Source organism: Eretmochelys imbricata, chromosome 1 (genome assembly GCF_965152235.1).
Source record: "Eretmochelys imbricata isolate rEreImb1 chromosome 1, rEreImb1.hap1, whole genome shotgun sequence".
Classification (NCBI taxonomy): domain Eukaryota; kingdom Metazoa; phylum Chordata; order Testudines; family Cheloniidae; genus Eretmochelys; species Eretmochelys imbricata.
The window spans coordinates 287,502,926-287,526,666 of NC_135572.1; the positions used below are offsets into that span (position 1 = coordinate 287,502,926).

The 23,741-nt window shown below is 41.6% G+C and overlaps 1 protein-coding gene across 2 annotated transcripts in view; it reads left to right on the top strand.

The window, feature by feature from the left end:
• The window catches only part of PPP1R12A (protein phosphatase 1 regulatory subunit 12A), a 211,603-nt gene extending 188,299 nt beyond the window's left edge, over positions 1-23,304 (top strand). For both annotated transcript variants that reach the window (XM_077832675.1, XM_077832676.1), the window contains 2 exons: positions 13,986-14,036; positions 20,868-23,304. In XM_077832675.1, coding sequence (XP_077688801.1) covers positions 13,986-14,036; positions 20,868-20,954 — 138 coding nt within the window. In that variant the 3' untranslated portion in view covers positions 20,955-23,304. The remainder of the gene's footprint in view (positions 1-13,985; positions 14,037-20,867) is intronic.
• The last annotated feature ends 437 nt before the right edge of the window (positions 23,305-23,741 follow it).

The window sequence follows — 23,741 nt, forward strand, 5'->3', positions numbered from 1 at the left end:
GTGTCTCGTTGGAATCTCCTTTTACCATCAGTAATAAAGTTCCTATTTCTGCTTCATAAGATACCAGTAACAAGGTTAAGGTCTGATATAGGGCAAAATACTATTTTTCTTTTCTTGGCATATGTACATTTTTTTAGGGGTGATGATACCACTTTGGGGGAGGGGAGAGGAGGAAAATTGATGTGGCTATTGTTTTGTTTTGTTTTTTTTAACTGGCGGAGAGGATCTGTTTGAAGCTATGCAAAGGCTGGGAATTTTAGTACTCTTAAAGGAGATGGATTTGTGGGCAGAGTGAAAATCAGGTTGTTGAAAATACAGATCACTCACATTCTGTGAGAGATAATATGTATATTTGTACACAAATGTATGTGTAGGCAATAAGACACAGGGTTTAAAATTATGGTCGTACTGACACAAACTTTTAATTTTGTGTCTGCATTTCCATTATAGACTTATTTTTTTCCAAGCTAATAGCTTAGCTGTAAAAATTTCCTTTGGACAAAAGTTTGGCTCTTCTCAAGAGCAACTTTTTTTTAAAAAAAGCCAAATTCGTTTAAATGGTTTAAGCTGTTTTTAAGGTATACAAAAGAATAGTGAGAGGAGGATTTTTTGTAGTGTTAGTTTCGTTATTCTTAAAGTAAATTATTTATATTGGAACATTATATGAATCCCTTAAGCTTCCCTTTTGCCCTCTGCCACCTAAACAAAAACCAGACCAAAAAAATCTCAAGCCAATCCTGCAGCTATATATAGTTTTAATAGTATACAGGAGTACTAGATCTACAAATTTAACAGGAAGGATTGCAGATTGAGAAGCCACTTTTAGTTCTACAAATCTTACCAATGATAAAATAAAAATTTACTTGTTAGTTATGGTAGGGAAGCAGGGAGGTGTAGAAATGCTCAGCTGCACTAACTGACTGAAATTCCACTATGGTAACTTAGTGAATGAACAATGCGTAAGGAAAATAAGGCTCCTGATATGCAGAGATGAAGCTGTCTTTCCTTACTGTGACTTTCATTCATTACGGCTTCCTTTCCAGATAGCTCTAACAGTTTCTCTGCACCTTCTGTCTCTCAATTCTTTTGATCCCTAAGGTAGCTCTCATCTTTTTCACTGGGCAGTGATAACCACCTGATTTAACGGGCATTTCCTTTGCCAATATGGTCACACAAGTGGAATTTATTACTTTTAATTATGTACATCATAGGTGTAATGGCACCCATTTTTTAATATGCATTACAATTTATTTAAATGTGTAGTACATGATACTCTTGTATTTCAGTAGCAAAATTCCTGCTTTGTTCTCAGTTCCTAAAATAGGCCATTGTATTAAGAGACTTAGCGTCACTATGAAACTATTTGTTTTCCATGGAGTAGACTTTTTATCCAATCAGTTTCACCGTAGAAATGTTACTCTTGTACCAAATTTATTATATAAAACACATAGCAGGTAAAGGGAGGAATAAAGGTTGGGATAGCATTACTGAGTAGTTGAAATCTAGTTGGCTCAAGGAATGGAATTATGTTTTTCTTTATTTTATCAACTCAAACTTAACTCTGATATATGAGGAACATTTTTTTAAAAGAGAATTTATATTTTATTATACATTTTCTCCTCCTTCATTTCTCTGCTTTCTTTTACTTCAAATATTAGTTATTTCATCTGGTGCTCAGATACCATGCTGAGAGCAGTTTAAAAAAAATCCACTTTTACTACTTATTCCTCAGCTGAAGTAGTAATTATGTGTGACATCAATTCTTTCCTAACAGCAGTGTCACAGAGGAATGAGTTCCGCAGCTGAATCAACAGCAATAGCCAATGAAATACTAAAGATTCTTTTTTTCATTCAAATATTCTTAGTAATACGAAAGTGGTGTAAGGATAGAATTATCTCTAATTAGCTTCCCTTTCAAAAAATAACATTGTTATACTCTAGAATTCAGTTTATTAATAAAAATCCCACTTCAATTACTTTTTAACTGTGAGCAGTAAATAAAGATTGGCTATCCAGAAATATACTAGACACCTTTACTTAGTAGAATTTTTTGTTTCATTTTTAGAATTTTTAAAGGTACTATTTTTCACATGCAGTACAAGCATATACATAAATGAAGCAGTAAGCTAAAACTCATGTTCTGTTTTGCCAAGTATAAGACACATGCTTTACATAAAATCAAAACTTGGGGCTATATACGTATAAAAACAGAACAGGGAAAAAGTGAAATAGTGGGAGGGACTGGAAGAGATGCAGGGTTGAGAGGAGGTAGGTGTTACCATAGGGAAAAGCTAATAGAATTGATTGGGCTATGACCCATTTTCAAGATGAGATGTACCTTTCTTCACTAATGATAAATAAACTTCTTAAAACTGTTTTACATTACTAGCCTAACAGTTATTCTGGAGGTTGATTCTGACTAATACCCTTGCCAGCCCTAAAAAAAAAAAAGGTTTCTATGCCATAAACTGCTGATTCATTGCCAACATAATTATTTGAGATTAGTTACAATGTTGTAGGAACTGGGCCAGTCTTATGAAGATTGGGATGGGTGGCACACATCTCATCACTGCTAGGAGATCCCAGCAATATTTAGGCAGAACAGGGTTCTGGGTTCCATTTATAGCCCTTAACTTGGAAATGTCGGTTAGCCATGCTTTTGGGCATTCCAAGTAGTACAGTGATAGTTGTTTACAGTCACAGAATAGATGAGCCAAAACTGCAAAATTTGGATCTGGATCAGGACTTCAAACATCACCCTGAAGCCTCCCCAAAGTGTGAGGCTGCTCAGATCTGAGGATTTGGATTGGGGACATCTCTACCTTAGTTACTGGCCATAATTCATATAACCCGAGGATGCTTCTTGTTTGGAGGCAATAACTGTATACTGGGGTAAACCAACTCTTTGAGGTCAAAGGTTGAGGTGTTTATAAGCCCAGAATATGATTACTACTGATGTAATAGAGAATATCCTCAGGAGGTTGTTCATTTTTTTTTCCAAAGTACACCTTCTCACACTTGCATTCTGATTACTGTTAATTCCTCAATACCGCTTGGCTACAGCCTATCACCTTACCAAACCCCAGACATCTCATTATTTTGGCAAACCCTTTTGGCCCTCTCCTGCTAAAAGTAATTCTTTTTTTAAATTTAATTGTATTTAATCTTCTAAACTGTTTGGGAAGAGGGTCAGAATGGTGCCTGTGTGTGTTAGCCTGCGGATAGAGAGTAGCCAGGAGAAGTATCCACGGCCCTTATTCAGAATACAGGATTTGCATATTGCAGTTAGGTGAATCAGAAACTTCATAATTGACAAACAAGCGTATAGTGAGGGATTAGTAAAACTAATTCTTGTGCTCTGATTGACTGAGATTTCTTTTAGGTAGGATTAGAGAATTAGATAAAAGCAAAACTCTAATTGAAATGCGTGAGAGCTGATATGTTACATGATCCAAACATTACTATGTAAATAGATATATAGTTCACTTAGAGGAAGGGGAAAATGCATGCAATGTTGATTGCCAGATGCAGATGGTTCTGGCTTTTTCTGAACAATAGTATGGCTTTGTTTTATTATAACAGCTATTTTCTAAGTCAGACCTTTTGTTTCCCAGAGAAACTTACTTTTTCAGTGGCACCTGGGGAGGACACTTCATAAATAAAACTATTAGATTAAATAGAGTAGAACAGCACTAATGCACTGTAATTAACAGAAGATTATTGCAATTGGCAAGCAAACAGGGTTAAAAATCAAGTCTAAAGCAGAGAATGAAGTCTTAGCATTATGAGACTTCAGTACATCTTTGAACTAAATCTTCACGGAGAAGTGAGGAAAGGTTTTTGTTGTTTTTAATAGGATGCACGAATAGTAATTTGACTGTAATCCTGTAATTTAAAATTAGTCCAACAGACATGTACATTTTAAAAAGAACAACTTCCTGAAAAATATGGCTAATAACTAGTGCTGTCGATTAATCGCAGTTAACTCATGTGATTAAAAAAAATTAATCTTGATTAAACAAATTAATCACGATTAATCGCACTGTTACTAGAATACCAATTGAAATGTATTAAATATTTTGGATGTTTTTCTACGTTTTCAAATATACTGATTCCTATTACAACACAGAATACAAAGTGTTAAGTGCTCACTTTATATTATTTTTTACTACAAATATTTGCACTGTAAAAATAACGAATGGTACTTTTCAATTTACCTCAGACAAGTACTGTAGTGCAGTCTTTTTTGTGAAAGTGTAACTTACAAATGTAGGGGTTTTTTGTTACAAAAGAATGTAAAACTTCAGAGCCTACAAGTCTGCTCAGTCCTACTTCTTGTTCAGCTAATTGCTAAGACAAACAAGTTTGTTTACATTTACAGGAGATAAATGCTGCATGCTTCTTATTTACAATATCACCTGAAAGTGAGACCAGGCATTTGCATGACACTTTTATAGAGGTGTTGCAAGGTATTTATGTGCCAGATATGCTAAACATTCATATGCCTCTTCATGCTTCGGCCACCATTCCAGAGGACATGCTTCCATGCTACTGTTGCTCTTTAAAAAAAAAAAATAATGCATTAATTCAATTTGTGACTGAACTCCTGTTCTATTTTACCTGTACTCTGCCATATATTTCATGTTATAGCAGTCTTGGATGATGACTCAGCACATGTTCGTTTTAAGAACATTTTCACAGCAGATTCAACAAAACGCAAAGAAGGTACCAATGTGAGATTTCTATGGATAGATACAGCACTTAACCCAAGGTTTAAGAATCTGAAGTGCCTTCCAAAATTTGAGAGGGATGAGGTGTGGAGCATGCTTTCAGGTGTCTTAAAAGAGCAACACTCCAATGCGGAAACTACAGAACCCGAACAACCAAAAAAGAAAATGAACCTTCTGCTTGTGGCATCTGATTCAGATGATGAAAATGAACATGCGTCAGTCCGCTCTGCTTTGGATCATTATCGAGCAGAACCTGTCATCAGCATGGATGTATGTCTTCTGGAATGGTGGTTGAAGCATAAAGGGAAATATGAATCTTTAGCGCATCTGGCACATAAGTATCTTGCGATGCCGGCTAGAACAGTGCCGTGCAAACGCCTGTTCTCACTTTCAGGTGATGTAAAGAAGATGTGGGCAGTTTTCTCTCTTGCAAATTGTAAATGAACTTGTTTGTGTGAGCAATTGGCTGAAGTAGGATTGATTAGACTTGTAGGTTCTTCTTTGAGTGATTGCTCATGTATATTCCACAATAAGTGTGCATGCTCGCCACGTGCACCGGTGATGGAAGTTTTTCCCCGAGCAGTACCCGTGGGTGGGGAGTGCCCCCGCAACCCCTGGAGTGGTGCCTTCCTGGCGCGGTATAAGGGGAGCTGCGCGCTCCCCCCCACCCTCAGTTCCTTCTTGTCTCCAGTGAAGGTACATCAGAACTGCTCTGCTCCAGCTTTGCTGTAGCTCATCCCCAGAACTCTTCATTCAGTGTTAGTACCTGTAGTTAGTTAGCTGTTCAGTTAGTCAGTGAGCCCAGGCTGGGGCATGCCCTGCGCCCTGGGTTTTAAGTCGTGCGGCTCTTGTAGGTGTTCCATGCCAAGAAGTGACCTGCATGCAGACTGTTTGGGAGAAACCCATATCAGCGAAAGGTGCAAAATTTGCAAGTTGTTTAAGTCTTGGACCAAAAGAGAAAGGGACGTTAGGCTCCGGGCCATCCTAATGGAGTCAGCACTGACCCCGACTCTGGCACGCCGCTCCAAACCGGTACCCGGCACCGTGACGTTGGTACACAGCAACCCTCTGGTGCCATCGACCAGTCGGCACCACTCCCCTTTCATGGGGCATGCCAAGAGGGCCAGGAAGACTCACTCTTCGAAGTGGCACTCAGGGAAGTCTGGGACAGAGGCTAGGCCCATGTCGGGCAGTCCTCGATCCCCACCAGGCCCCAGGCCTCTGACTCACGTTGAGCGGAGTAGCCCTGCCCCTTCGGAACAGGCCTGTCCGGATGTCATCCACACCTGAAGCTCTCCAGGCGGCCCGGGACATTATGTCCATGCCGGTGCCTGGAGCACCGCTGATGTTGGCCCAACACTCCAAAGGCAAGCCGCTGCTGGGATCTCCACAGTCGCCTCTGGCCTGGTACCAGTCTCAGTCGAGGGAACATTCCCACTGCTGTTCACCGCCCAGTGACTGCTTGGGGCAGAGTCCATGTGGTTCACCCTCAACGCCAACCAGACTGTCTGGCTGGGTTCCCCCCAGCCGGGACTCTTGGCACTGCTCATCCCCTCAAGGAGCGAATATTGACGGGACCGCAGCGGGCATCGCCTATGGACCTCGTCTCAGAGAAGGTACCGCAGTCAGTCACGCACAGTTGTTGACACCGTTCCCGCTCAGACTTCTGCTCCAAGTCTCCGCCAAGACATAGCAGCCCCGGGCATCTATCGCCGGTGTCTCACCATCGTGGGTCTGCCCGTTGGCCGTTCGCGGAGCAGCTGTTTCTGTCGGTACCAGTCCTCCATGTCGAGATCGCAGTCCCATGGCCGTCGTAGATCCCGGCACCGCCATTCCTCCCGGTCCAGAGACAACAGCAGACCTTATGCCAGCCTGGTTTCCATTCATAGCCGTCCTTCGATGGGCAAGGCCAGCCAACCCGAACAGCCAGCCCCACTGGTGCCACAGCAGGTGCAGTGGCACCGAGCATTGTGGCTGGCCCAATGGTACCAGTGGGCACCATGGCCTCCGGCACAGCCCCTGGTGGGAGCTCACTCGGTGGCTGGAGCTTTGGAAGAACCGTTGGCCTCCCTCTCCAGACCCCTGAGAAAGGAGTCAGTGAGACGTACGTCCTCGGCACCGTGACTGGAGTCCGACCAAGTGGTGAACCCTCCAGTGCCAGCCAACACCCAGAGCACCACACCTGGGTCTTCGCCCCACCCAGAGGAGGCAGTTGCGGCTCCGTCCCGCAGGAAGACTTCAGGGCCCACCAAGAACTCTTAAAGAGGGTGGCAGCAAGCCTCCACCTCCAAGCAGAGGAGATGGAGGAGCCCTCAGACTCTCTAACGTGTTGTCCCCATTGGCACCGGGTAGGGTGGCCTTGCCTCTCCATGAAGGGGTGGCTAAGATTTCAAATGCCTTGTGGCAAACACCGGCCTCATTGGCCCCCGTCTCTAAAAAGGTGGAACACAAGTACCCACTAAAGGGCATGAGTACTTGTATACCCACCCGGCGCCCAACTCCCTGGTGCTCAAGTCAGTCAACCACAGGGAATGGCAGGATCAGCCAGCCCCAACCCCGAAGAACAAAGACTCTCGGAGACTGGACTCTTTCGGAAGGAAAATTTATTCATCTTCAAGCTTCCAGTTACAAGTGACAAACCATCAGGCTCTCCTGCGCTGGCATGAATTCAGTCTGTGGGGCTCCCTGCCCAAGTTTGAGGACTCGCTTCAGGAGCGCGATAGTGGAGGAAGGGGCAGCGGCCACTAGGGCGTCCCTGCAGGCAGCCTCAGATGCTGCAGACATGGCCACACGATCAATGGCCTCCGTGGTGTTCATGAGACGGGCATCATGGCTCCTGGTCTCTGGGCTGTCCAGCGAGGCACAGTCTTCCATGCAGGATCTCCTGTTTGACAGGAAAGCTCTGTTTGCGGAGGAAACAGACACAAGACTGCATGGCATGAAAGACTCCCGCACGACCCTCCAGACTCTCGGCCTCTATGTCCTAGCTCTGGCAAAACCTAAGTTCAAGCCGCAGCAGACTCCCGCCCAGGCCGCCCTCCCGAAGTATGAGGCCACCCGTAAGAAGCAGCTGGACTATAAGAGATACCCTCAGAGGCAGTCTCGGCCTGCCCCCCCAGCCTGGGTCCTCCAAGGGCAAGCAGGCAGGGAAAAGGTGTTTTTTGATGGGACACTCGGGGCACCCCGCCAGTCCTCACCAGGGATCCATCCCCAATAAAGCTCCCCTTCTCCAATTGGTTGTGTGCTTTCTTCCCGGAATGGTCACGGCTAACCTCAGACCGATGGGTCCTCAACTCCATCTCCCGGGGTTACACCCTCCGGTTTACTTCCTCCCCGCCCAACCACCCCCTTACCCTGTCCCTCTTGGGGACCCCTTGCACAAATCTCTGCTCGAGCAGGAGGTGGGGCGGCGCCTAGGATTAGGAGTGATAGAGGCAGTGCCCAAGGAGTTCATGGGCAAGGGGTATTGCTCTCGTTATTTTCTTATCCTGGAGGCCAAAGGGGGGCTCAGGCCCATCCTGGACCTGCGAAGTCTGAACCAGTACATGGTGAAACTCAAGTTCCGCATGGTCGCCCTGGCCTCCATCATCCCCTCCCTGGATCCCGGGGACTGGTATGCTGCCCTTGATCTACAGGACGCATACTTCCGCATCCACATATCCCAGGGGCACAGGCGCTTCCTCCATTTCATGGTCCTCCCGTTTGGTCTGTCCACTACCCCCAGGGGGTTTACAAAATGCATGTCGGTGATAGTGACCTACCTCAGAGGGCAGGGGGTCCAGATATTTCCCTATCTGGACAATTGGCTTGGCAAGGGCATCTCCCAGTCACAGGTGAGGGATCATGTGGCGCTCCTCCTGTCCACGTGCACCGCTTTGGTCCTGTTGGTAAACAACACCAAGTCCACTTTAGTCCTGGTCCAATGCATAGAGTTTATCAGGGTGCTCCTGGACGCAGTGTCGGCCAGGGCCTCTCTCCCGCCAGACAGATTCAAGACCCCGAAAGGTCTCATGGACTCGGTCACAAGGTTCCTGGTGACACAACAGCCAGGGTTTGCCTGCAACTCTTGGGTCACATGTCGGTGTGCACGTGCGTGGTCTGTCATGCCAGACTCAGGATGAGGTCCCTCCAGCTCTGGTTGGCCTCGAAATTCTCCCAGGCCACGGATAGGACGGACAAGGTCCTCACCTTGCCGGACTCTGTGATCACCTCCCTACGGTTGTGGTCCTCCCCAAACAACATGCTCGGAATGAGAGGGCGGATCGCTTGAGCAGGGACTTTTCCTCGCAACACGAGTGGTCCCTCCACCCAGAAGTGGCCCACCAGCCCTTCCAAAGGTGGGGAACTCCCCGGGTGGACCTATTTGCGATTCAGCAGAAATGGCGATGCCCCCAGTTCTGCTCCGGGGGGGGCCTGGGGAGGAGCGCTATCTCCGATGCCTTTCTCCTGTCCTCTCAGGCCAGCTTCTTTATGCCTTTCTCCCATTCCCTCTGATCAGCAGGGTCCTGGAGAAGATAAAGACAGACAAGGCCCGGGTCCTCCTGATTGCACCGGCGTGGCCCAGGCAGCATTAGTACGGGACCCTCACGGGCCTGGCGGTAGCTCCGCCGTGGCCGTTGCCGCTCTGCCTGGACCTGCTCTCTCAGGACCAGGGCCGCCACCTCCATTCCAACCTAGTGGCGCTTCATCTCGTGGCATGGCTGCTCAGTGGTTAGGCGGAGAGGAAAGCACATGCACAGAACAGGTCCAGCGCATCCTCCTTGAAAGTAGATGGCCTTCCACTCGCCATGCTTATTTAGCAAAGTGGTCCCAGCTTTCTAGGTGGGCGGTGGACCAGGGTGTGTTCCCGATGGCCGCCCAAATCCAGCTTATCCTTGATTACCTCCTCCACCTGAGGGCCCAGGGCCTGGCGCCCTCGTCCGTCAAGGTGCACCTGGAAGCCATGTCGGCCTTCCATCCGCCAGTGCAAGGGCACATGGTATTTTTCCCATGCTATGACTGGCCGGTTCCTTGAGGGTTTGGACCATCTTTTTTCATATTCTAGACCCCCTGTCCCGCTGTGGGACCTAAACCCGGTGTTGGCTCGTCTCACGGGGGCCCCGTTGGAACCACTGGTCACGTGCTCCTGGTCTCACCTCTCATGGAAGGTGGCCTTCCTGGTTGCAATCACTTTGGCCAGGCGAGTCTCGGAGCTCAGGATCCTGACCTCTGAGCCGTCGTATGTGGTCTTTCATAAGGACAAGGTCCAGCTCTGCCTGCACTCCGCATTCAAGGTGGTCTCTGCCTACCACATGGGTCAGGACATTTTTCTACCAGTCCTCTGCCCCAGGCCTCACACACCCAGTGAGGAGTGCCGTCTCCACATTCTCAGTGTGCAGCAGGCTCTGGCTTTCTACCTTGAGCAAACCAAGCCATTCAGAAAGTCCTCGCAACTGTTCATCGCCTCGGCTGAGCGCGCGAGGGGCCAGCAGCTTTCCAATTGGATCACTTCGTGCATCTGCTCCTGTTATGAGCTGGTGGATGTCCCCCCGCCACCCATTGTGAGGGCACACTTGACTCGGGCGCAGGCGTCGTCGGCTGCCTTCGTGGCCCACGTCCCCATCCAGGACATTTGTACGGCCGCCACATGGTCTTTGATTCATACGTTCACCTTGCACTATGCGATCATCCCCCAAACCAGGAATGTCACCGGGTTCGGCAGGGCTGTCCTCCTTCCTGGGAACTTGTGAACTCCTACCCGCCTCCAACAGATATAGCTTTGAATCACCTATTGTGGAATACACATGAGCAATCACTTGAAGAAGAAAAGACAGTTACCTTTTCCATAACTGGTGTTCTTCGAGATGTGTTGCTCTTGTCTATTCCACATCCCACCCTCCTTCACCTCTGTCAGAGTTGTCTGGCAAGAAGAAACTGAGGGTGGGGGAGCACACAGCTCCCCTTATACCGTGCCAGGCAGGCACCACTCCAGGGGTCACGGGGGGCACTCCCTCCCTCCCACGGGTACTGCTATGGAAAAAACTTCAGGCACCAGTGCACGTGGCAAGCACACACACCTATTGTGGAATAGACATGAGCAACACATCTCAAAGAACACCAGTTACAGAAAAAGTAATAGTCTTTTCTTAAGTTTTACATTGATTTATTTTTGAAAGCAGTTATTTTTTGTACATAATTCTACATTTATAAGTTCAACTTTCATTATAAAGAGATTGCACTACAGTACTTGTATTAGGTGAATTGAAATATACTATTTCTTTTGTTTTTTACAGTGCAAATATTTGTAATGAAAATAAATATAAAGTGATCACTGTAAACTTTGTACTCTGTTGTAATTGAAATCAATATATTTGAAAATGTAGAAAATATACATTCAAAAATATTTAATTAAATGGTATTCTATTGTTTAACAGTGCGATTAATCGTGATTAATTTTTTTAATCGCTTGACAGCCTTACTAATAACTGTTGTCAGTATTTCTATTAACTAGTGAAAGCTGCTAAAATTGCTGTTTAAGTGTTACTTCTGTAAATTGTGGTACAGGGAATCCAGGGGTTTTTTTTTTCCTCCATGAGAAAATAGTAACGTAGCTGTAACTGTATTTTGTTTTTGTTTTCTAAAATGTGCTCCCGCTACAGTAAGAAGCTTGTTGTTAGGGACACTTCTGTATCATAGAAACAACTTTCATTTTCTGGACACTTTTTATTCATCAGAATTTTGCTATTTGCATAACAGACAATTTACTAGGTCAGCCCAATTAAGAGCCCCTCTTGTGTAGCTTGGACCAGCATAGATAAAAAGCAATTATATATTTTTTAAAAAACATACTTTATTTAAATTGAATTGTTTTATTCAAATAAAAAAACCTATTTAAAACTAAATTTGAAATAGACATTCTTTTTTAAGGCCTAAACTTACTATAATCTATTAAAATCATTTAAATACAAAATAGTATTAAGTAGTACATGTTTGCCAAATTTTAAAGAAAGACATACCACTGAACTCTTGGAAGTCACTGGCAAAACACCTCAAACTAGAGTTCCTTGAACAGCTAAACTAGCTTTCACAGCAGTAGCCTCTTCTGTAGGTGCAGAGAGAATATTTTCTTCATTTCAGTTTATTCAACTAATTCAGTTCAATGACTAGTTCATTCCAAGTTGAGACACCAATAGGAAGCTAAAAAAGTAGGAAGGCTTGATTTCCTCTTCTAGCTATGAATACAAATTAGGTGAGAAAGCATGAGATCTACTAGTTCTAAACTTTTGAAGGACATGGTGACCGTGGACACTGGGGAGGGCCAGTGTTCTGATGTGGCACCAAGCATTCTTTCATGCCAGTGTTTGTTTGGCTGGTTCTTGTTCACATGCTCAGGGTCTAACTAATCATCATATGTGGGATCAGGCAGGAATTTTCCCCCAGGTCCCCTGTGACCTTGGGGGGTTCGCCTTCCACTACATGTGCATGTGGGTCATTTGCCAGGATTATCTGGGTATCCACTACATAATTTTACCCGCAATTGCGGGACCTCGGGCGCTGGTGCACCTCGCTCCCGCCTATTCTCTGCCTGTGACACACAATAGTCTAGTCTCCTGTGGGCTGTGATGTTTTGGTTGTTGGGTTTAGTATGCGGGTGCTCAGTAGAGGTAGATATACAAGAGGTCAGACTACATTATCTGGTAGTCCCTTTTGTCGTTTGTTTCTGGCCATAATCAGAGTTTATCAGTTCAATTCATTAATTAGGCATAATGCTTCCTTTGTTTAATAAATTAGTTTTAAATGCAAAACATGTTTTTATAAACTTTTAGATAATCATCATTTTTAACATAAACATAAAAATGAAGAATGTGATTAAGCATCAATAAGCTGTTTTTAAGTAAATCTTAAATAAACATATAGTTATAGCATATTCCCCTGGTTTCCAACCAATGAAAATCAGCCTGTCTTTTGAAAACATAATGAAGTACAACTGCGAAACACAATTAAAATTATTTTAAATCAGTGTTTCCTGCTTGCCGATTTAAATCATGATTGAAATTGGTTATTTAAATTGCTTTGATTTGAATCAATCCATCCGGGCTTGAACTGTAAAAACTTCATGAAGTCTGAACTGTACTTAATTGACCGCTAGTTTCTAAGAGCTCTGGTAATAAATGCTACCCTTAAAAACTAATAATGGGTAACTTGGGTTTGCTATTTTCTTGGAATTGTTTTATTTGGCTTTGTTATTTTGCTTTTGTTGTTCACCTGCTGACTGCAGTTAACTCACTGGTACAGATAACTATGCCCATTATTATCTGTCAATATCATCTTAGAAAAATACAATTCTCAACTCAGAAGAATTAAGTAGAATAAACTAAAGATACTAACAACTGCAGTAAATGATTACTTTGCTAAACCTTTAAAGTTATTTGCTAAAATGGGGAAATATGTCTGGGGAAATAACTACACTATGATTAAACTAAATTCAAATGGTTTGTATCTGAAAGGTGACCGGCAAGAGTCAGTGTCTACTGGGCGGTATGATCTAACCAAAGTTTTACACACCTCAGTTAATGCTGCTTGCTGTTTTGCATAACACCATTGTATGCAGATATAAATGTACACTTTGCAGTAATCTGTTGCTTTTGCCTTTCACTCTTTGAAAAATTGGAATGTAAAATATTCAATATGGCAACTGCTTTTAAATAAGACCCACTGCATTGTCTTACACAAGGAAAGGAATCATGATATCAAGTCTGTTGCCTGCATTGTTAATCTAGAATATATTATGGGAATGAACTTTAAAAAAAAAAAAAAGTGTCTTAGGAAGATTCTGAGAGGAGACAAACATTTCAGCTATATTTGCTTGTCTATGAAAGCCTATGCTTTTGTGTTTTTTGTTTCTTTTAATATACTTGTTTGTTTCTGATCATTTTCTGCATTTCTTGTATGTTGAACGATCACAGAAGTCTACTTTAGGGAATAAATCTGAACAAAGGCATACTTATACCCTGTCCAAATTAATGTACAGGAAGAGATAGGATGTATTTTGAAAAATTTAATGAATATCTTATTCTCTCTTCCGTCTAAATTTTTAAATTGTAATGTGAAAGAATTTTCTACACATCACTGGCATCACAAGTCTCCTGTACACTCTGTGCTTCAAGTTGTTTGGTCTTTGAAACTTGACATGTATCACTATTTTCACCATATTTACAAGTAGTATTAAAAATGCAATTTGCATTGCTTACCATTAATTCCACTCCTTTGATCTAGGAACGAAGAGCTCTAGAAAGACGGATATCTGAAATGGAAGAGGAACTCAAAGTAAGTGCGTCACACCATTTGTGACTAATTCTGTAAAAAAAAAAAAAAAAAAAAAAAAAAGTGTTGGTGGTTCACATTATTTGTAAGGTGGAAGTTTTCCAGCTGTTGGCAATCTCATTGGAGAATAGGCAAATTCCTCATTTCCCCGATGCAACCACAACAGAATCTCTTGTGCAGTAATCTGCAATTCAGTTACTGCTCTGTTTCCAAAGGATATAATAGCAAAGGGTGATTATTTTTTTTAATTTATTTTTTTAAGAAGGTGGCTGAAATTTACAAGTTTAGGGTGGGAGAAAAGTCAAAGGTTTCTAGGGTAGACATTTTTTAACTGAAACCAAGGGGAAAAGTGAATCACTTTTCGAGGCTGAGATGGTATTGTATGGTTTTCATTCACTCTTACAGTAGTGCAAAACAGAGGATTGGCCTGTGAAATTTTTTTTTAAAAATAAGACTTTAACCTTGTAGTTCTAGAGTTAATCTCTGTGATTGGTTTTCTTAAGTCGTGATATGATTTGAGCTAAATAAGGTTAATCCAGGGAGTTGACCATATATACATTTTTCATTATATCCATGGACAAAACTCCAGAAGTGAGCCAACCAAACTGCTGATAAAATTAAATCATACCAAGGAAGCAGTTGGAATGTGGTGAACTAGAAAACGTCTTTGGACGCTATAATTTTAGAGGGACCCCCCCCCCCCCCCAGTCTATTAACAGCCAGTATTAGCTATTCTGTTGCTAAAGGGTTTCTTCTAAAACACATTTTTGAGCTCTCCCTGCTGCTCTGCAACAGCACTCTCCAGAAACTTTTTTTTTAAATGCATACATGGAGTTTTTGCTGACATAATGGATGATGACAAGCAGAGAAGTATACAAAAGACAACCATGTTGTTTTATCTGCATTAGATTCAGAGCCAAGTACGTGTGCCTTAATGGAGGACAAAATAATATTTGGGACAGAAAGCAAACTACAGCAAGGGAAAAATTTTCATTCTTCTAATGATGGGGAATTGCAGAATAGAGAATATCATGTTGTTGTGTTATACTTGTAGGTTATCCTTAAGGATGGCTAGAGGGATAAGAGAAATAGAGAATACAAATATATTACCAGTTTTGCAAAGTTGTTGGGGGATTTTTTGCAGCTACACATTAATGTTTTTAATTGTAAGATTAACTCTCATCCTATTTGTTTGCTGTATTGTCACATAAAAGTATATGTTAAGCACATGATTATTTGCAGATTGCTGAATGGGAAATTTAGTCCATGTAATTAGAATTTTAAGTAAAGAATTCCAGAAATAACTCTCATTGTTAATGCATTCTGAATTGTTCTGGAAAGCTGTGACTAATCACTGGCTGTTCTTAGATTACATTTCAAGAATGTGCCACTTTTTGATCCTTTCCTTTCACAGTTAGTTATCTGCTTTTAACATGACTGTCTCTTTTGATTTGTTCTCTTTCAGTTCTCCTTGTCATACTATACTTGCTTTTCTCTTGTTTTCACTCCTGTTTTTTATGATTCCTGCAGATTCAATCTTTGAGACATTTAAATGAGCGACTGCTGGCTGAGAATAGGGCCTTGACCAGAGTGGTTACAAAGCTCTCAGGGTCCTGTAGGCAACTACGTTCTGTGGACTTGTAATTTCTTCTTTCTTCTTTTTTTCTCCTTTGAGTAGCCTGGCAGGTGTTGAATTTTAGCTAGTGCTTTGGCAGCACTTTTCTATTAATGCTTGTGTGTCTGAAGATTTACTTATTGCTTGATTACAGAAGTATGGCTTATGCATGATGTCCAGTGTCCCAGCTCCTGTTCCTTATTACAGACACATTGGTAGGGTTTGGTATTATCCTTACTAGATAATATCTTATCATTTTGCATTCAAAGATGAATCAGAGGACAGTTCAAGAAATAGGTATTTCTTGTCTTGTACAAGATTTTTGATTTGTAGTTTATTTATACTTTATGTAAAGATTTGGTGCCCCAAAAGGCATGGTTGTTCACGCAGGACTTGAACTAGCATTAGGTTTCCTTTGTTTTGATCTTTATACAAAATGCAGAGTTTGACAATTGACCTCAAAATTTCCAACATATTAAAATTAACAGTAGAGATCTTCCTCTCTCTGCAGTTAACTTTTTATAAGATTGACCCAAATCAAAATTGTCCTAGTGAATATCTGAGTAATGATTTCAGGATTGTGGACTTGATTATTTGCATCAGCTATTCTAGTTTTTACATTCCAATATGTAGAGTTTTGGTATGCAAAAAAGTAATCTTTTCTTCAAAAATGTATTTGAATTTCAAGCCTTATTATGTATTTGTTCAAATACTTTGTTTAGTTCAGGTATGGCTCAGTTGTGCTAATACTCTTTTTATCAAACTAGGCTTAAAATAAGCTTGAAAATCTGTAACTGTAAACCAAAGGAAATCTGATTGTTGATTTGAAGATTACAGGTGTTATACCTGTGTGAAATCCAGTTACAGGGGACATCTGTGAAAAATCCATTTGGTGAAATCCTTTTGAGATCCTTTTGAGAAATCCTTTTGAGAAAACAAAATTTGACCCATTCCCCTGCTTCTTATCCACATGCCAAATCTTTCAGCCCACTAACCCTTTGTCCTTCATAGAAAAACTATGCATGGCTGAAGCTCTGAGCCCTGTGGATCTGGGCCAGATGAAAATATATTTAAAAATAGAATTTTTTTTATGGCTAATGGCCCTTCCACCTTCCTCATTTTTACACACACACACGCACACACCTTCTCTCTCTGTCCCAGAAGAGAGAGGAGGGACGTATGTGTTTTTTTTGGTTCTGCCTCAGGCCTCAGAATTTTCCATTGGGGGGTTGGGGTAGGAGGCTGCACATGCTCATGAGCACGGTCTGTTGCAACCTTTGTTTATGCAAAACTGTTAATCATTTATGGGTTTGGTTTTGTAAAAATCTGGGTTTGGCTACTAAAAGATGTGCTTAGTGACTACTGAATGACATTTTGCATCAACTAGACCTATGCAAAACTACCCACAATAATATAACAAGATATAAATAGTGCATGTTATGGTCTTGCTTATTTAAGAGACCACAGAAAGATGCTCTTGTTTTTCAGGGAGAAGTAAACTAGAATTTAAGCTTTATATATATAGTGAAGGGTTAACTAAAGGCTCAGCTACACTAGAGAATTTTGGAATTTACACCACCTGTTCAAGCACCTGAAATGCTAGTGAAGTGTTTTAGGGCAGATCCTCAGCTGGTGTAACTTGTCAGAGCTTCATTAGTTATACCAGCCGAGGATGTGCCCCTTTGTGTTGAAGTGGTACGTGGACATGTCGCCGGAATTTCTAAATCCAGTAAGATTGCACTAGCCCCAAGAAAATGTTGTGAGTTGTTCTGCTTTTGCTGGTTCACGTTAAACCATTTTAGCATTCATATACACAAGGAGCACAGAGTTGCAGCTAATCTATTTCAGATTGTCCTCCCAGATCAATCCCATAATACTCATATCTATTACTGCCGTAATACAGAACACTGGTGCTGTCACCTCTCCCATTCAGTATTTGGCTGATATATTCTCTACCCATTACTCCTTCCTGTCTTGGGTAGTAATGCACGAATAGCTTCATCAGAAGAAAAACTATTAAGGACAGTTTTTGCCAACTATGTAACTGCATAAAAATAGATTGTATTTAGACAAAGCCCTGTGTTTGAATAGTGTTTTTTCATCTGGATGGAAATTCACTAAGGGGGAAAAAAGCTAAAGCTCGTGTGTGCTCACATACATTAATGCTGGTAATAACTGTAGCTCCCTCATTAAGGAGTGAGTTGGCACAGGACTGTGGAGCTGGAGCCCCATCTCCCACACACCAGAGATTTGTACAGAAAATAAAAAAATAACCATTTGTGAAAACAGACCAAGCTCCATACGCACACCAGTAACTCTCAGCTCTCTACGGTACTTATCTCCTTCAGGTGCACTGGTGCCTTCTGGTCAGCCTGCCATACCACACTCCCCCAAATTTGCCTTGAGGACTGACTAGTACATTTGGGGACATGGAGGAATTGACTAAGCCTCATGGATAGGTCAGAGAGACGTTCTTACTCCACACCTGAGCTTGCATTTTTCTGCTTTCTAGATCCTAAAGAGAAAACTATTTAGTTTCAAAATAAGAAGCAGCAAAACCATGTAAAACAAAATTTTCTTTTTACAAATATACGAAGAATAAAACCAAGTGTCTTACTTCCTCAAGCACAGACACTGAGGTTCCATAGGATTCTGGGCCTAGAAGCCTAGAGCAAACTGAGCAGCAGAAAAGGTAGGAGCGTGGTAGTCTTTGGCCATTTCATCTATATTTCACTGTACACTGGTCCCCAGATAGGACAGAAACACTGGAACAAACCATGTTACAGTGGTGCAGAGATATGTCCATACACATAATACATACACCACAGTATACTAGAGATAATATTGCATTAAAAAAAGACACATTAAGAGTTAACGTTGCAAAGTCAAGTGCTCAAAAGTCCTAAGGCTCCTGCCTCATTCCATGAAAGTTTTTTAAATATTTCCTTTTATCTTCTCCTTTGTTCAGTGTTCAGCCCCAGCCCTGATTTAACACATACCATTCAAACCCTGATCTGAAGATAGAATTATTAACATCCTCATGGGTGTTTCTGGGGTTCTCTGACCATAGCATGAGAGTGCTTCACAAACATTAATCATACCCCTGTGAGATGAGGGGTTTTCATCCCCATTTTACAGCTGGGGAACTGAAGCTCAGAGAGATTAAGGCCAAAATAGTAAAGTGCCTGCTAATTTTGGGTGCCCAAATGGAGACACATGGGGCTTGATTTTTTCAAAGCCCAGAGCATTTTATAGTTGTTTATATGATAGAAGCTCAGCTCCCATTGACTTCAGTTGCAGCTGAGAGTGCTGAGTACTTCTGCACATCAGACCCCAGGGTCAAAAATGCGGACACCCAGAAATTGATGAACACACAATTAGTGGCCAGCTGTGAAAAGTCTGGTGTTACAGTGTGCGTAGCCTCACACAGGAACACTGGCAGAGGCAAGGGTAGACTGTAGCTGGCATTCGAGTTCCTTAATCATGATGAAACCATCTTTCCTCTTCCTGCAACGTCCTGCTGCACACACCAAGCACCTTCACATTTCTGCAAATGAGGCAGGGATCCTATGGATACTGCAACTCATTACACAACCGTGATTCATTCCCTGGACAGGCTTATCCTGTGCACTGGAGAGGCAGGGGTATTATGGGGGCGGGGAAATGTGATCATTCTGTGCAGATTGTAATACATACGCATTGGGGGAGAGGGGAGAATTACACTGTGTGGGCAGCCTAGCTTTTGAATGCTTGATTTTGCAGGCTTAATGTTCTTTTAACATATGGGGTGGTTGTGTGCACAACTTGCTAACTTTTTTTAAACAAAAAAATCATGTTGGAACTCTATTGATTGGGTCATCAGCAGGGTTTGGACATTTAGATCCAAAGCACAGAGCTCTGATGCTTGAGGTAGCTGTTAGCAGAAATAGGCTGTTATCTTCTATGTCGGGTGAGGACACGCAGTTTGCCAAGAGTCTTCACAGATATTTTCTGACCACAGGTGAATGTGGAGACTGAGAACTCCTGGGATCAATTTCTAGTTTCTGTAGGGGAGTGTTCTCTGTAGTGGTTACAGATCCTTGTGATCCTAGCCCATCCTTCTCCTCTGATCCTGTCCCCCTGTCATCCCAGCTCCTGCCCTGCTCCCTCTCTGTGCCTGTCCACCCTCCCTCCCTCATCCATTGGTTCCTAACCCCCTCTGTGCTTGTGCATCTCCCAGCCTTCCAGGTAACCTTTAATTCTGGCATTTTCTAACTTTTGAGTTTTTGACTTTGCAACCTTAATATTTTTTTAATGTTGTTTTCCTGGGTGTATGTACACTCTGCTACTTGGAAAGCTGAGTGTGGAACCATGGGATGGGTGCTCCGAAGCATAGGTACAGCAGTGATTGAAGGTAGTGCTACAAGACATGCTGAAGCAGTCTTGCCCACTTGCTCAGGGTTCAGCTGATCGCCATATTTGGGGTCGGGAAGGAATTTTCCTCCAGGGCAGATTGGCAGAGGCCCTGGGGGGTTTTCGCCTTCCTCTGCAGCGTGGGTCACGGGTCACTTGCTGAAGGATTCTCTGCACCTTGAAATCTTTGCAGTCTTTAAATCACAATTTGAGGACTTCAGTAGCTCAGACATAGGTCAGGGGTTTGTTACCGGAGTGGGAGGGTGAGATTCTGTGGCTTGCGTTGTGCAGGAAGTCAGACTAGACAATCATAATGTCCCTTCTGACCTTAAATTCTATGATTTTATATTGCTCAGGCTGGTATTATGGAAAGCTGGAACCAATGCAGGAACGAACAGTAATAGAAATGCTTAGCTTTAATATTAAATCTTGATGAAATAATGCAGACTGCTAGTGTAGATGGGCCTCTTGAATAGTAAGAATCAATTGATAACCATCATATTGGTTGTGCACTTGGAAGTAATTAAAACCTTTATAACAATTCAATCAACATTTCTTTTGCACAAAAGCACCTTGAGCAGGATGAGGCCATTTTTTCTGGCTTCTGAATTTTAGTGCATCCAGTGCTAGCAAAGGAGAACTTATATACCATAGCCTAATTGTTTCATGCCAGAAGGCCGAGTGCTCTAAACCAGTTTATTACTGAAGGAATTAAAACAACTTCTGTGACTAAAGGTTCTATTTCTGATGACTGCCTTGTCTAGTTTTGTTGCCTTTGTTTTAGGTTATACCAGCAAAATAACCATTGTGCTTCCATTTTTTGATAGATGCTACCAGACCTGAAGGCAGACAACCAGAGGCTAAAAGATGAAAATGGGGCCTTGATCAGAGTTATAAGCAAACTTTCCAAATAAAAAGGTTTACTACAGCAGCAAAATGGTATTGCACATATCTAGTAACTCCAGTGGACCATGGTGTGGCAGTCACTGGAAGCTTGGGAAGATACCTTGGAGACTGTCATTTTCAGATATCCTGCCAAATGCCCTCTTACCTGTGTTCTTTTTATCAGGATCATTGTTTCATGTTAAAGCGCAGCTGCTGAGAAGATAAAATGACTGAGAAATCTTGTTTACAGCTACAGCATATGAGGAAAGTGTTCAAGGCCAGATATGCCTCAGATATTTAACCAGTAAGCCTTAGTTGTACATAAACACTTTTGCATCAACGAAAGCTTTCAGCTCTCACAGAAGACAGTTACTCATGTTGTGCCACAGTTCATAGTTTTTCTATACTCGGTTTTTTCTTTACATCTAAGTTTGGATTTGTGTGTTTGCTTTTAATTATTCATGTACCAGTTTTTTCTTGTACAGTGTTTTCACAGCTTTATCATTTGCAGAGACCACACAACCCTTTAAAATACATCTTTGTGTTGCTAACTAGAGCTGTATTGTCCAACCACCTGGAACATGTCTGGTGGAACGTTTGCTTTCACTGTTTGTGCAATATGCATTTATTTCCTATACAAGATGCTTTAAAGTCCGTTGAAACTAGAGTTATTTTACAAGTCCTGTTTTCTGCCTTTATTGGTCACTTTAATAAAAAAAAAAGTTTGTAATGAAACATGTTAGATCCTGTAATCTTCACATTCATTTTAGCAGGTACTGAGTGATGCTGTATATATAAATGTGTACTGTTTTGATTTTCAGACCACCACGTGGCATGCTTGAATATACTTCCCTATTGCAAATGTCTGTTACTGCAAATTAGGCTACTCCAGAATAGTGTGTTTAACAAAGTTCATTAATTTTTATGGTAAAATGAATTTACACATTGTAAGGAGCCCTATTGTGACAAAAGGTTTGAACTATAAAATACTTTTATTACCTTGTTCCTCCCATTTTTTCAGTTGATAGTGTTCACCATAATAAAAGTTGCATAAATATAACTGCTTCACTACATTTCACATACCTGTATTTATCTGAGTGCTGTCCAAAACTGTTGTGCTAGCCAAAGTAACGTTACTAAATCATTTGAAAAACCTAACCCATTACACTCACCATGTTTATATGCACTGTTATTGCCATGTGAAAAGGCATCTGAGTTGATACCACCATCCTGTTCAGACCATTTTATACATTTCAGTGGCCTTTTTTAAAAAAAAGTACTTAAGTGAAGATTGCTTTTGTTAGAAACAAACAGCTTTTATATTTTCACTAAACTATACATGACATCTTATTGGCACATAGACTATTGCCTAATCCCACTGAACAGTTCAGCCATTAAAATAAATTGTACATTGTAAAGCTTGTAGTAGCTATTGTATTATTGGTTATTGTATACTATATTAAATGTGAATTTGTACCCCTTCATTTAAAAAGGTCATTGTGTTCTACTGCCTACTTCTTGGGGAGGGCTTTTGTTTTATTGGGGTGGGGAGGTTTTTTGTGTGGTTTTGTTTTGGTTTTTGTTTTGTTTTTTGTGGGTTTTTTTTTTTTTTGGTCAGGGGAACATGTTCTTTCAGTTGATTGGTTTTTTGAAGATGTGAGGTTATGCTCTTACTACCAAGCTCAGGATTCTTGATTTTAAAGGTACAAGGATAGTTTTTGAGATAGCTTGTTGTAATTGATCTGTATGAGAGATGGGTCTGAATATAGGGAACTACCATTGTCTTACGCTAACATAAAAGGCAGAGAATTGATCAGTTTGAATGGATGCAACATGTTCAGTTCTGTTATGAGACACTTAGGCATATTCTGGATTATATTTGGTAAAGTTTGGGTGCCTGTGAATGAGTAAATACGTGTTTCTAATATTTTAGTGTTTTATATTTAGGTTATTTATTCTTTATCTAAAAACCGAACAGCTACTGTGCTATATTGATTTTATTGGTAGTACTGAGCAGACCTTGTATCTGCATGAAACTAGTTGCAAAACCCACTCTTTTGGAAAAATTGTATTTTGACATATACAAATAAAATGAATAAAAGCTATTTTAAATGTGTGAAAGTTTTACTGAGAATATTTTAAACGATGTTATGAGTTTGGTATTTAAATTCTTCAGTGGGCATTTTTTCATTCATTGCTTTACTTGGATGCAAAGTTCAAGTGCTTTTCAAAGATTGTAATCTAATTGTGATTATTTGCACATCATTGTACATGCACATCTGTAAATGCACCAGTAAAAATGCCATATTTATGCAATCTGTAACAACTTGGACAAATGTTTATATATTTTACATAAACCTGTCTGTATGCAGAACTTAACTGAGAACCAGTTTTTTGTGCTATTACCACAGTAAAATACAACCCTGACTCTAATAGAGTAGCTGATGAATTTAATTGATTATTCTGTAGCACCAATTCATTTCTCCATAAATGTTTTCCTAACTAAACTTTGCTGTAGATAGACAAACCCCCAAAAGTGAACTTTAAACAAAACACCACACCCCAACCTGCAAATGACAGAACTTAAAACACGGTTCTGCTTTGGAGGTCTGCTTGCTCATTTGGCGCTACTGGAATGGGAAAAGCACTTCATTGCTTGTTGTACCTGACTGACTAAACTTACTATAGATTTTGATGGTGCAGTGGATGGCATGGAGGAGAAAGGAATTCAAAACAGTAACTCGTATTTTCAGTGGATCTGTTCCAGGGTTGGGAGAGAGCTGTGCCAGAGTTAATATTGAACATACATGGAAACA